Source organism: Atractosteus spatula, chromosome 1 (assembly GCF_055471065.1).
Source record: "Atractosteus spatula isolate fAtrSpa1 chromosome 1, fAtrSpa1.hap1, whole genome shotgun sequence".
Lineage (NCBI taxonomy): Eukaryota > Metazoa > Chordata > Actinopteri > Semionotiformes > Lepisosteidae > Atractosteus > Atractosteus spatula.
Window position 1 is genome coordinate 13,840,516 of NC_142706.1, and position 13,683 is coordinate 13,854,198.

Genomic DNA, 13,683 nt, shown 5'->3' on the forward strand with positions numbered 1-13,683 from the left:
TGCTGAAAGCATAATGGTTACTATGAAATAAAAACAGGAAGCCTTACATGCTCCAATAAATAATTACCTTGATTACCTTGTCTGGGAGCTCTGATATTTCCTAATAGTCACATGCAAAATTAACTCCTTACAAAGTACAGACTTTGTAAGAGTCATGGTCACAGTGGAACTCTCTGGACACCACATGTGCTCTCTGAAAAAATGCCCTTTTCTGTGACCTTCTTTTCTAATGACCAAAAGCAGAACTGCATCATACAGTAGCTCTCATTGTGCTTTAATTACTCATTGGTATGTGACTGCTAGCCTTTGAACCATTACCAGATTTTAATTATCTTAAAGCAATGGTTGACATGCATGCACAATAAATGCAGAAAGTGGAAACTAAAAAAAAACTGATTAACTGATTGGGTTATTGGCAAGGAATGTTCCAATAAGCTGAGAAATTTCCTTCTAGACTAGAAAACCAGAATAAGTAGTAATAAATTTTGTTTTTTTACCAGAAGAATCCGCAGTTGTTTCCCAGTGCAGGTCTCCTTCTCTATCCCTGATCCACCCACATAGGCCGTTGTCAAAATTACAGCTTTGAAGAGCAACATCTAGAAAAAAAAAAACCAACAGAATATGGTTTCAGAAACTAGCCTGGGCTACAAGCAAGACCAATGCTTGAAAAACAATTCCCAGGAAGCTAGAAACCTACACATGTTCCGCTCACAAAAGACAGCTCAACAAGAAGATATAAGCAATTTTGGGGAAACTCTTGCTGTGGGATAGTTTTTGAGCATGAGAACACAAATTTTGTGGTGGTTCATGTGAACCCGAATTGGAAGGATCGACATTAATTTTAACTTCCTTTTGAGAGTCATTCAATCCATAGGATCTGTGTTATTTGTGCAAATGTCAGTCTTGCATATCCAAACTCTACAGCATATATTTTATATCACTCAAGTCTTGTCGCACCTTCTGTCATTTTATTCGCAGGACTAGTAGAGCAAAACCTCTATATCACAAGCTCTTATAATGTCATACGAACGCAGGTTAATTGGAAATTAATAATTTCATGCACAGTTCATGTGCCATGCTTCGAGTGTGTGAGCATACATTTTTTATTACAATAGTTGGTAAGCACAGTCTAGGAATTTTTTGACAGTTTCATTACTCATAGTGTAACTGCTGCAAACACAGTTTCACACACAATTACATTAGGCCTATAGCAAATAAATTGTAGTGATGACAGAGACAAATCATTTTGAATTAGTGCTATACCATACACCCATACTTCTTGATTATTGAACGGCGTGCTTTTTTATTACAACATTCTCAACTTATTCTTTGTTAAAAAAATAAAGATTCATACTATAGCGTATGTCTGCAGTGTACAAATTTCAATGGGTTTGTGATATCGTCATGAATTCTTTTCTAGCTTCTTTATTCTTTCCACAAATACATTTTTGCCAAATTTAACTTAACACACTTTCTTTCATAATGTGCACCACATTCCAGAATAAACATCAGTTTAAGAAAACTAATACTGATGATCACTTCCTACTAAGCATTACATTTATTATAAAATAATAATCATAACTAAAATCTGCAGGTTAAGTGAGAAATCTCTTGTCACCATATCCTGAAGGATTCAGCACTTCAGAGCCTGATCTAGAGGACAAAACTGGCCACACTACATACCTTCTGTTCCTTACTTATTTTTCAAAGGACAAAATCTACTGTAAGATTGTTTTTCTATTTTAGCTATTTCTACGAACCAAAAGAGGTTTTCTGCCTTCCTGCTGTGATGTTGAATAGTAAGAAAATAGTACTTGAGTTTGCCTGTGTCATTTTGATAATCAGTTTACTAAATGCCAAATGAAAGACGTCAGTCTAATTTGAAAGCTGCTTTAGCTGGCAAAAAATCAAGTATATCGCAACTCAATCTCTTCCCACAAGGAGTTCCACTCTGAGTTATAACAAGGTCTTTCCAAACGAGCTGTGCCAATACGTTTTGGATACAGTCTACTAAAAATATGGATAGGAACAAACATAAGGATGGGAATATGGCATCAGACTAATCCAAAATGAAAAACACAAGAAACATTACAAATGCAAGGAGGCTATGGGACACATGTCGCTTGTTCATTTGCGAGGAGCTTAGTGATCTGAAAATCTCATCCAGCTCTTTCTGGAAAGACTCCAGGGAATCTGCTTCAACACTAGGGTTGAGTAGTTTGTCCTAGACACCTACAATCCTTCCTGTGTAAATTGTAAATCTAAGTTATTATCCTTTGTGTAAAGCACTGTGTCTTGTTTTCAGTCTTAATGCACATCCTCTTAATCTTTATGTACACAGATTCTAAATTACTGTAGTCCTCTGGGTTTGACATTGTCAGTGTATTTAAGGATTTTGAATAGTTGCATCAAGAACCTGGTTGTCTTCCTAGTCAAAGATTACGGATTTTAATTTCCTTTAATCTGTGTAAAACATTCCTTTAAGGCCAAAAATTATCCTTATCACACTTCTACAAGCTCATTTCAGAGTAGCAATGTTCAATTTGGAATGTAATTGTTAGTCTTACTTGTACATTGCATAATATTAACATAACTTTCCTTAATTTGAATTATGCAGGAATGTTGCATTTGTGAGTACTATTACATAAAAGAATGAAGGTTTACCTGAATCATCTCCAACTTCACCATCCTCCACTGTGTAATCCAGTTCTATATCAACATTTTCCAAAACACTGTTTTCTCCTGGCTTTCGGGGAACTAAAAAATAAATATAAAAGTAAGCCATTAGTGCGTTCAGGTAAAGAATGATTGTGTTCCTTAGCATCTTTTCTGAGATGAAAGATCTCTCAAAGACCTTCTGCAACAAGAAAACCATTTTCTTTTTTTACAATTCACACCAAAGGTATCTTAATCTAACACCAGATTTTCCAGAGCATGCTGCCTGACTAGGTGTTACATATTTGCATTAAAAATATAACCTGAAAATGTAGCCACAAATGACAACCTGCCAACATACGGATTTTAAAAACAAAAATGCAGAAATTATTTTAAAAAATGGAGTTGAGTCATTTTAAGCTTTCCCCAGTGAAATATACCAAACATGATGAAAGGCTGAAATGAATGCTAAGAAATGTTTGATACAAACACTGTTTGATGCAATGCATTTAATAACCTGCATTAAATACTCCACCAATCTCAGAGAATGAACACTCCCATGTTCCTAAATGATGCTGTTCTTACCAAAAACAGCTAACAGCTTAATCAAAAACCAGTTTTTAAGTTAAATGGCGTTCACGGTAATCCTATAATAGCAATAAAAGTTCCAAGCCTTCGAACACATTTCCATTCACCACAAAATACATTTTGATAAAAGTACTCACTAATAAAAACCTTAAAAATCCTGAATTGTGTGGATTTAATTATGGCTCACTTTTGGCTTCAATAGCATCATCACCAAGGATTGAAAAACCCTGGACTTTCCTTGATTTGGATTAAGTTCAGCAGTGGCGTCTGCATTAGATTCACAGACCGTGAGTATACTGTATTTCTCACATTCAAGGAGCAATTATATGTAATGATGGACTGAAATACACAAAATGAATTTCAGCACCATGTACCATGAATGACAAAATGTGCCAATAATGGGTTTACTGTCACTTTACTGGTCCAAACCTTAAAAAGAAGATTAACATAAGATGTTTTTAAAAGCCCCAAAGTCTCATTTATTATCAATTATATCTTAATTCATGAATACAAGGGAACTGAGGAATTTGGATTACTTAAAATAAGTCTTGTTCATAAAAAAAACAAGATTTGCAAAAAAGGTATCAAATATTTTCAAGAGTGCATGAAACTTTGCATTAGTTTCTCATCTAATCCTGGTCATCAAGGCCAATTGCAGACCAGATCATTAGTACAGATAAAGTATATTCAGGCTTTTGCATTAAACCTGCCATCAACTGGAAGGCAGCAAAGCCTGAAACTGATGTCCCATAAAGAATCAGACTTATTATTCTTGGCAGCTCAAACTGGCTTTAAATGTAGATTAATGCAAAGGAAGCAATCTTTCAAGGTCTGATGAAACGTCTGAGTCTAAACAACACCTCAGTCTTTTAATGTCCTTTTTTGGTGGCTTGCTGGGCACAAGATGAAGTCATTTTCTTTTGGAATTAAGCATTTCAGCCACAAATAGGAGTATTCTATCTATATCTTGAAAGATCTGTTTGCTGAAATGAGATTCACCCTTACTAATTTAGTAGCTTATGAAAGACAGCTGAAAGCTCTAGCCAGGGGAATTGCAACTCAAGCTTCAGCTGTTTGCAATGCACATCACTTCATAAACAAAAAAATACCTTGTTCATATAAGCGGCTCCACTCGTTGGCTGCGAGAAAGTGTAATTTGCACTTCAGAAACAAGATCAAGCCTTTTGCTTTTCATAGACCTCTCACCACGCACTGCCTTGCCATGGCAACAACACGACCTAAAGTATGGCAATAGGGAATCAGTTATGTGATGACACAAAGTGGCTCCCCTCACCACTGCATCAAAGGAAAGACAGAATTCTGACCAGCTGTCTGAAGCATTTATCAGTTATAGGGTGTGCTTGTTTTTCAACACTTTGAGTTTCAAAGGTCTATGTCACTGGCCTCCTTCTACTTGTAGATTAAAGGGACTACCTCAACACAGTACTTTCTATATCCATTCATTTTCTAACCGCTTCATTCAATACAGGGTCACAGGAGAGCTGGAGCCAATCCCAGCATGCAATGGGTGCGAGGCAGGGTTGCACCATGGGAGGACTATGGGAGGCAACCAGAGCACCAGGAGAAAATCCACAAGAACACAGTGGAAAACTCCATGCAGATAGCACCCCAGGAACTAAACCAAGTGCTATGAGGCTCCAGTGCTAACCACTGCGCCATTGTTCCACAATGCACAGCTTTTACACACAAATAGAATGCTTTTTATTCCTTGTAAGGACTTCAGCCCCAGCAGAACAGGAGAACTCCAAGATATGAGACAGGCAGTACAAAAAAGTTTTACGTAGTATTTGGATTCAGTAAAACTTGAGAGCCCACACCTTGGCCGGTTGAAAGCAGGCTGGAGCCCTCTTCTGAATCATGTGGTAAGATGTTTAAAAAAGATCAGTTTAAAAATATATTATTTATATTGAAGGAGTAAGTATAAATGATCATTGTAGTACTGTATGTCAATACAAAGTTTCTGTTGTTTCTAATGTGACAGTTCACAAACTCATAACTTACAACTTAAAACGTAAAACAAATGAATGTGGCAGTGTTTACTCAAACACTGTGCAAGTTTAATCATAAAAATCCTAGTCATAAAAATGTAATCACAAAGCATCATGTTTTTATAATAGCAAACCACAAGTAAGCATTGCCAGATTGTGGAGTGCCTCACTAAAAGTAGATGTATGCTCACTAAAGCTTTAACAACAAGGTGAATACCTGCACTATGAACCTCAACATGTAGGCCTTTGGTCGGTTTAATTTGACACACTGTTGACCTGTGGCTGATGGAAATATAGCACATTCAAGGATGGAATCTGCAAGCACAAGCTGAGTAAAAATGAATGGGCAACGTGCAGGCATTCAGTCAATGCCAGGCATTCAGCTGTGGAAGGAGTTAACCACGAAAGGACCTCCCGATGAGCTGAATTAGCTGAGCTGTAGTTTTGTTCCAGATTTAAGCACAAAGGTATCACTGACAGATTACTCTTGCTGCCAAGATTCCAGGGTGGGTGTCAGGTTATCAATAGGCTTGAAGACATAATGTCAGCTGTGCTTGTAGCAGCCAGCAAAAAAAAAGATTGTCTTTGTTTCTTTATCTGTAAAAGCTTGGAACCTGGGGAAATCATGTCTAAGAGCTCTTGGATCAGGTGAAACATAAGTGTGAGTGTGTTTTTTTCTGACACATATTGGATACTGTACTACACTTCTTGGGGCAATGTGACTGTTAAGGCCCCTTGAGGCTCCTTTTAAAAGAAGCATAGCTTTTTATTGTTTTGAAAACCAGGATGACATGAGTTGCGTTGTATTACTGTAAGTTTGAAACCGAATACTTTAAAAGCTTAATCCATTCTCATTAAGCACTGTACGGATATTTAAGAAATAGAAATGAGTGCCTTACACTTTTTCATTCCAAAGGATCCCAAAATTCTTTACATACTGTATAGGAGGGGACCCACTCCATCCACTACTAAAATGTAGCCTCCATGGCTTTTTATCTATTAACTAAAAAGTAACTTTTAGTGGGTCACGAATTTAGTAAGGACAGGGAAGTTAACACTTCTACTCTTGCCATGAGATCTTTAAAGGCCAGGATCTGAGTTCAACGGTATATGCAAGGGATGGCACTTTATTCAGTACAGTGCCCACTGTCGCCATTCAGGGGTATTTGACTGGAAGGTCTGGTCCAGGGAGAAAAGTATCACCTGCTGATCTGCAAACACCAATTTTGGCAGCAACCTGGTTTTGCCAAGAGGTCATGATCAGGCCTTGTCTTGCTTCACTTCTGAATAGAACACTGTACAGCCTGTATAGAACCTTATATATTATATAAACCATTATAATTTGATGTTATGTCTAAATAAGTATTAAGTATGAATACTGTAAGTATGAATGTGTTAGCACCAAACTACAAGACTACCACACTAACACAAGCAAAAGACATCTGATTCCAAAAGATGACTTTCAGAAAGAGTTCTTCAAAAGAAAAGAGAAAGAGAGAAACTGGAACAAACAAGTTGAGACGAGGGGGCTAACTAAGCACAGAGCAATGAAAAGTGACGTGAGTCATCACCACACCAAGCACTAATTTCAGCCAGGTCTGGCAAACTACAGGAACTCCCCTAGGTTTGAGTGAGGAGCACTGTCGGTGTGCGTTTGGCTACAAATGAAGAAATAAACGCTAAACCCACGCTGAAAAGTATAAAGACACAACTTCAGAAATGATTTGTCTTTTCTTTCTATTCATCAGTGTTGATTTTTTCCTCCTAATTCTCCTATAGTTTAATTAATTCTGATAATTCTATCACTATATGCTCTTAACATCTTTTTCTCTGTTATTATTACATTTTTAATTCTTTACATACATTTAAGTTTGTATACGTCTGGGTGACAGTTCTACATTTAATGTTATGTGTCTTGCTCATACTGCTGTTTAAACTATGGTGAAGACATAGCTAATTACTCGCAACCTAATTTTTCAATTAAATACAGTTTCAGACTGTTCTCATGCTCTAATTATGATAATTACTTTATTAAACAGAGATAATGTTTATCGGAAGAATGTTTCTTTTTTATTCTAGAGCATCTTTCCTATGGAAATTTACCCCACTACAGCTTTGATAATAATCCACTCTCTTCAGCACCTAAACTAAACTAAAAGAAGAGATACAGCAAGAAAGAGTTGAGATATGAAAACAGAGGAGAGAGCACTCAGAGTACACAAGAATTAAAATGTACTGCCAATGTAAGGTCAACCCTGCTGTAATTGTCATTTTTAAGAATTTATGGTGGGTTCTTAAAAGAAAACAATAGTACTTTGTAACCATGATGTCCCACAGTTTTCATTATTCCTGTCTGGTAGTCTGGAACACGTTTTAATTCCGGATAATTATTTTTTTTCTTTTTTTTACAGTTAAACATCTTACAAATCAACACATCAACAATGGCTGGCAGCAGTGCAAGACTCAGGTGAGCCTACTACAACAAATTAGCGTGTGTACGCTGGCAACCGCAACAGATGGCCCAGGCCCAATGCCACCCACTGTCTCCATGTACACCCTCCCCCAGATCAGCATACCTACTCAGAAGGGGAGAACAATTTTGTTCTCACTTGCAAGTGAATTAAGAAACCCAATACGGATAAAGAGTTCTTACAGACCCCTACCACTCCTATAATTAACTCCAGCTATAGCTGAGATAAAACGGGGTGCACGGTGTACTTTGGCAAGCAGCTGCAAATAGACGCACACACACTGCAATGTGAGGTATGAAGCCGGTTGGCACTGAGTCAGTCGAGCATCTCTAAGCCGCGCTCGCTCGCATGACAGGTCCGTGTGGTCAAACCACTGCAGAATAGTCTGACAAGTTCCAAAGCAGCGTCAAAAAAGGGGCACTTAACAACATCCTTCAGTATTACACGTGCAAAGACAAAAACAGCTGATGACAAAAAATCTTGACCGTTATTATTGATTGCCAAAGACTCTCAGGACACACTTAATTACCTCCATAGTTTTAAAAATACGATGCAGACAACAGGTTCAGGTGTTTTCTGAACTTTGGAACATCCTTCTATATTGAATCCCTGTTTATCTGTGCCAAGATCATACTTTCAAATAGTAGCACATTTTTTGGCACCTAAGGTCTTTTTCTAATCTAACATCTGCCAGAATACTTCTTTTTTTTCTACAACAGCAATACCTTCTGCAGACTGATTGTAAAACATGCAAAAAAATATGTAGACAGAGTCTCAAACTGTGAACCTCTTGTAGCGAGATATACTGTAAGTCCAGACTGAAATAATAAATGGATGCATGATGTGTGTGACTAGGCAGTTTTGAATTTGAACTTATAAACCTGTTCTTACTTTTTCTCCAGTTATCCTTTAGGAAAACATGTCTCTTAATACTGCTAGCACGTTAGTATGAGGTTGCCTTTCAATACTCCCATAGTAAACATGAAGTACAAAAGAAATTCTCCAGAATTATCACATATGGTAAGAGTATGCAAAGTTACAATTTCTTGTGAAAAGTTGCCACATCAAACAGAATAATACTGTACATGTATTTCAGTACCTTCTGTAATAAAGAACTACAGTTACTGAATATAATCAGAAGCTTATAAGATATCCCGTGGCAGACTATCATATAAACTTGAAGTGAAAGAACATGTGGGTCCCAAAACAATTCCAGTTAATCAATTTACTACATGTGGTATAATGGAGATGTGACAATAACAGTTGTTCAGTCATAGCAGGTACAAATGATGTATCCGTATTGTCCTGTGGTAGTAACACAGCATAGTTTTGTGTCTACAGTATGGATAGTACTTTAGAACATACTGATAATCACAAATAAAAAATGAATGTAGCATGTTATTCATTTCACTGCAGCTCAAATTTCTTTGCAGAAGCCAGGATTATTTATTTTCCAGAGGTAACTGCTTTACAGTTTAGTAATTAAGAAAACAAGCTTGCCAACTTCATTCTAATTATCTCATTGCTCCTTTGTATGACGCTTCTGATTTTCTTGTTAGACTATATTTTCTACATGTGTCAGTGATTTTGATTTCTACACATCAGCAAAATATCTTTCAAATCGCTCATATACGTACGTTACTTTAATACATTTTGTGTGTTTAATCTGTGAAAAGACACCACCATTCTCAACAAGGGTACAGTATTCAGGTGACTCTCAACGCAGCCAACTTTTACTTCAATTTGGACCAGAAGTCGCTGTGAGAAAGTGGATATGCCAGAACGATGTGAGAAAATAATTTCACTGTAGGAAGACAAGTGGAATTTGTTTTAACACACAGATAACTACCCTCTCAAGATAAACTGGTGGTGACCTGTGCAGAGCTCAAGAGAAAACAGAGTACTTCCTTTCCCACGAAAGTATGCTTTGCGTTAAGTTACATATTGACACAGCAGGCTGTGCTCTTCATAAGTATACAGACGCCAATAACACAGTAAACCACATGCACAGTTTGCTAACAAAGAAAATGTAATAAAACCAAATAATAACACCCATCATCTTTACTCCCACTATAGACTTCCTGATTCGAGAGTGATGAGACTGAGCTTTTTGTGCACTGCCAGGCCACCAATCTTGGAACAGTGGTCATTTCTTTTATTATTGAAAGCTAAGAAGAGAGGTTTCATGGTCTTACTGTGGACATCCCCCCTTTGCTTCTGGGTCACTTCCTTTTGGATCCTGTTGTCCACAGTGGTGACCACCGAAACCGTGGTGACGGGGGGCTGGCGCGTGGAGGGGGACTTCGCTTCTCTCTGGGTGGTTGGGGCAGGAGTGGGGGTTGTTCTCTTTGGTACCACAGCGGTGGTTGAAGACTTAGTTGTAGGAGACGTGGCAGTAGTGGCTATTTTCCTTGGCGTGACTGGGGTACGGATGGTGGTGGTTGTCCTCTTACGATCCGAATCTGGAATCTTATTGGGATTGCTGTTGCCAGGCTGGGGAGGCTCAATGATAACTTTGGGTATAGCTGAAAATGAAGAACAGGGTCATCATTTTTGCCAATACACACTCACCCCTCCAAAACAATGGTGCACCAATGCTGTTATTTGTTGGCTTTTGAGTCGAGCAAATTGTATTTGAGAACATGAGATTAATAAGAACAAAAAGTACAATATGTAGTTCATACTATTTTTGGGTAATTCCATGCATACTTTTGATAACGTTAAAAACATATGCAGTGTTAAAGCCAGTGATTTCAAGTTTGGTCACAATCATTTTTTAAAATATTTCTCATATTTAGTGAATATCTCAATGAAAGGTGACATATTTGTTCCTAATAACTGTGTACTGTAATTACAGTATGTATAAAATGTAATTCTGTGGTCTGCTAGGAATGTGGTTTAATGTAACAAACAAAACATTTCCATACACTAACCTACATAATTTCTTACAGTAAAAGATAAAACATTATAAAACAAGATAAAAACTTTCTGCTGCAGAAGAACTACACTACCCTTTAGCTGTGTCAAAATCTTTAAAAGTCTGTCAAGTTAGTGTAACCAGATATTGTCCCTCAAGACAAAATGCAGTGTATCCTGAGAGTAAAACTAACTCTGACATGACAAGAAACAGGATTTTTATTTATGATTTATTTCTGGTAAAATGCTAAGCTTCTTTCAGTAAGATTTCAAGCACTTGAAAGACATTAGTATAATGGTTGATAATCTTCAATTCTAGGTTAAAAACATTTATTAGACAATGCAATGAATATAGATATTTAATCATTTTGTTACTATGTAGCAGGAAGGAGTGATGTGACGCTGCCCCTAACAATTATCCTCATTGACTAGGATGAGAGTAGGTCATGTGTCTGTGTGAGAATAACTAGAAATGAACAGAAAAGATGAGTTTGTCTTAGCCCAACACATGAATGTAAAGTATTATTAATTCATTTGCAAATTGTTTGCATTTACCACTTTTCGTATGACTGATTTTGTTTTGCTAAATGAATCCTAATTTGGCATTCTGCCCAATCCACACTTGAGTTGTACAAATGAAGAGCTGGTATCTCTAGAAACTGTTCTGAATTGTAGCGTGTAGTGAAGTCACATCCTCAGACTTACGTTTACAGTCGTAGCCCATTCCCCGAAAACCATCCTTGCACTTGCACTTGTAGGAGCCAGGGGTATTGTAGCAGGTGGAGAAGCTGCCGCACTGGTGCTGTGAAGTGGTGCACTCATTCACATCTGAAAGGAGAGAGGAGGCAGGCAGAGTGGTGAGGACCCTACTACATTCAAAGCAGCTTCAACAACGCTAGGTGCTTGTTAAGCTAATTGGCCACTTATAAGCAGAGAGTATTCCAGAAGAGGTAGGCCCAAGGTCAATGGCTGTTTTGTCCTCACAGCAGGAAAAAAAACAACAGCTGAGTCTATAGTGTATCTGCTTCTAAAGGCTAATAAATACACAGTCCAGAGAGCACCCAACACAACTAGTTTTTACTAAAGATTTCCTTTTCTTTTAGAATTGCTAATAAACACTTCAGAAAGTCTTCATTCATTTCTTAAATACATGTCCAATTTTGCCTACTGCACCTTCAGCAGCAGTGCTTCAGCATAAACTCTAATGTGGGTGTAATATGAATTTCATAGCAACAAACGATGCTCTGAAAATTGTAAAAAGCAAAATGACAGTGATAATGTCAATGATGTAGTATAAGGTCAAACCTATTGGTGTCAGGAACTGACAACCTGTTGGTAGCTTTTTGAGGTGTTTATACATATACAGTATACAAAACCTCAGATTGGCATTTTCTTTTGGAATTGCCAGCTGCTTTTAGGATTCATCTCTCTAACAACTACTCCTGCACCACTCAGAAGAGAATGAGACACGTGTACGTGCTCTGCGATATCTCTGCCTGTGGGGCCATTTGTTAGTTCACACACTGAAAGTTCTACCGCCCCTGACAGGAGAGCTGCAAAAAAGTAGAGAGAGCCCTGGCAGAAGAATCCCAACCCTACCCCTGCTTAACCAACCATGTTGCAACATTTGACAGTATCCCGGTCATGGCTCATTACTGATGTGGCCAGGGATTTTATTTTCTGAAATTACTTTATTCCTGATTTCCGGGACAATTCAGTGTAATGTGAAGTGAACTGTCCAAATAAGGAATAGCAGCTATTGGCATAAATCTTATCTTGAATCCACTGATGCCCCTGATTCTAGGACATCCTCATTAAATGGCTTTTTGCCAGATATTTACTATTGGACACAGTCACTACTTGTTTCCAAAAGGAACTCTACCCTGAGGATAAAATGAAGGAATGTGGTTTCCACTGGTTCTTTAAAATTAAATAAAATGAGATAGGCCTCAAACAAACACAGCTGTCTGTCCTTTAAGACAAACCTGACACTTAAAAATATGTTTATTGGCATTCTCCCCCCAAAAAAAACACATTCTGCATTTTTACACCTATTAAAAAAATCTAAAGCAAAAACAATATGTAAATTTTAACAGAGGGAAGAATTGAGGATGAGAGAGAAGGTAGGAGAGACTGAATAAAAGCATTATTGCTTCAGGTAGAAGTATGAAAGCTGAAATGTTCATATACGGTATTATTAAGTACTAACAATACATAACAACTATGTTGTTACAACTGTTACGACTAAGTAACACCTATTTCCTTGTTACTTATAAAATATTTCCTTCATTTTGAATATAGTTCTATCTTAATACCTTAGGAACAAAGCAGGTGGACACCCAAACCAAACTCAACAGCAAAGTGGCCTGTAAATAATATTAGTAAGGCAACACATTTCACATAACAAACTCAGTAAAATCATTCAAGCTTATACTCTCGGTTACCTAGGCATTGGTATTTTCCATTGATGTATTTCAGGTCAAATCCTTCATGGCATTTGCAAATGTAGCTTCCAAAGGTGTTTATGCACTTCCGGAACCTTGGACACACTGCCCTTCCGCTAGAACATTCGTCTACGTCTAAAACAAAAATAAAAATGTATTTTCATTCCTGTATCACATCATTGGTGCTCTTACCATCTCAGAATTCCACCTAGGAAATGTCTTCTTTGGATTCAAAGTGGTTATACAACATCCAGTGTTGTTCAGAAGAAACAGACTAGTTACTATTGCTTTTCTTTGTGCACAACACACTTCCATAATATCACAGCCACCACAAATAAATTGTTCCTAAATATCTTGAATTAAAAAATCTGCAGTCCAGAAATGGGGAGGAAGTTAATTCACTAATGGTTTTTCTTGTGCAGTGGTGTATAGTGTCTTTTCTGTTACCAATAGCACTGGCTGTTATGTGACCATTTAAAACTCATTTCTGGCTGGATCAGAATGATTATTCACTCCCATTTACCAAAGGTCAAGATGGATATTCTACAGCCTGAATGGCTTATAACAGCAAAACATTCTTGTGTAATGTTTTTATCAAAA

The 13,683-nt window shown here is 37.4% G+C and overlaps 1 protein-coding gene across 4 annotated transcripts in view; it reads right to left on the reverse strand.

Moving 5' to 3' along the window:
- The window catches only part of npnta (nephronectin a), a 55,577-nt gene that overhangs the window by 7,390 nt on the left and 34,504 nt on the right, over window positions 1-13,683 (reverse strand). For all 4 annotated transcript variants that reach the window (XM_088913315.1, XM_088913137.1, XM_088913227.1 and 1 more), the window contains 5 exons: window positions 13,084-13,218; window positions 11,345-11,467; window positions 9,919-10,248; window positions 2,665-2,757; window positions 498-596 (listed from right to left, as the gene is read on the reverse strand). In XM_088913315.1, the coding sequence (XP_088769441.1) occupies window positions 498-596; window positions 2,665-2,757; window positions 9,919-10,248; window positions 11,345-11,467; window positions 13,084-13,218 (780 nt within the window). The remainder of the gene's footprint in view (window positions 1-497; window positions 597-2,664; window positions 2,758-9,918; window positions 10,249-11,344; window positions 11,468-13,083; window positions 13,219-13,683) is intronic.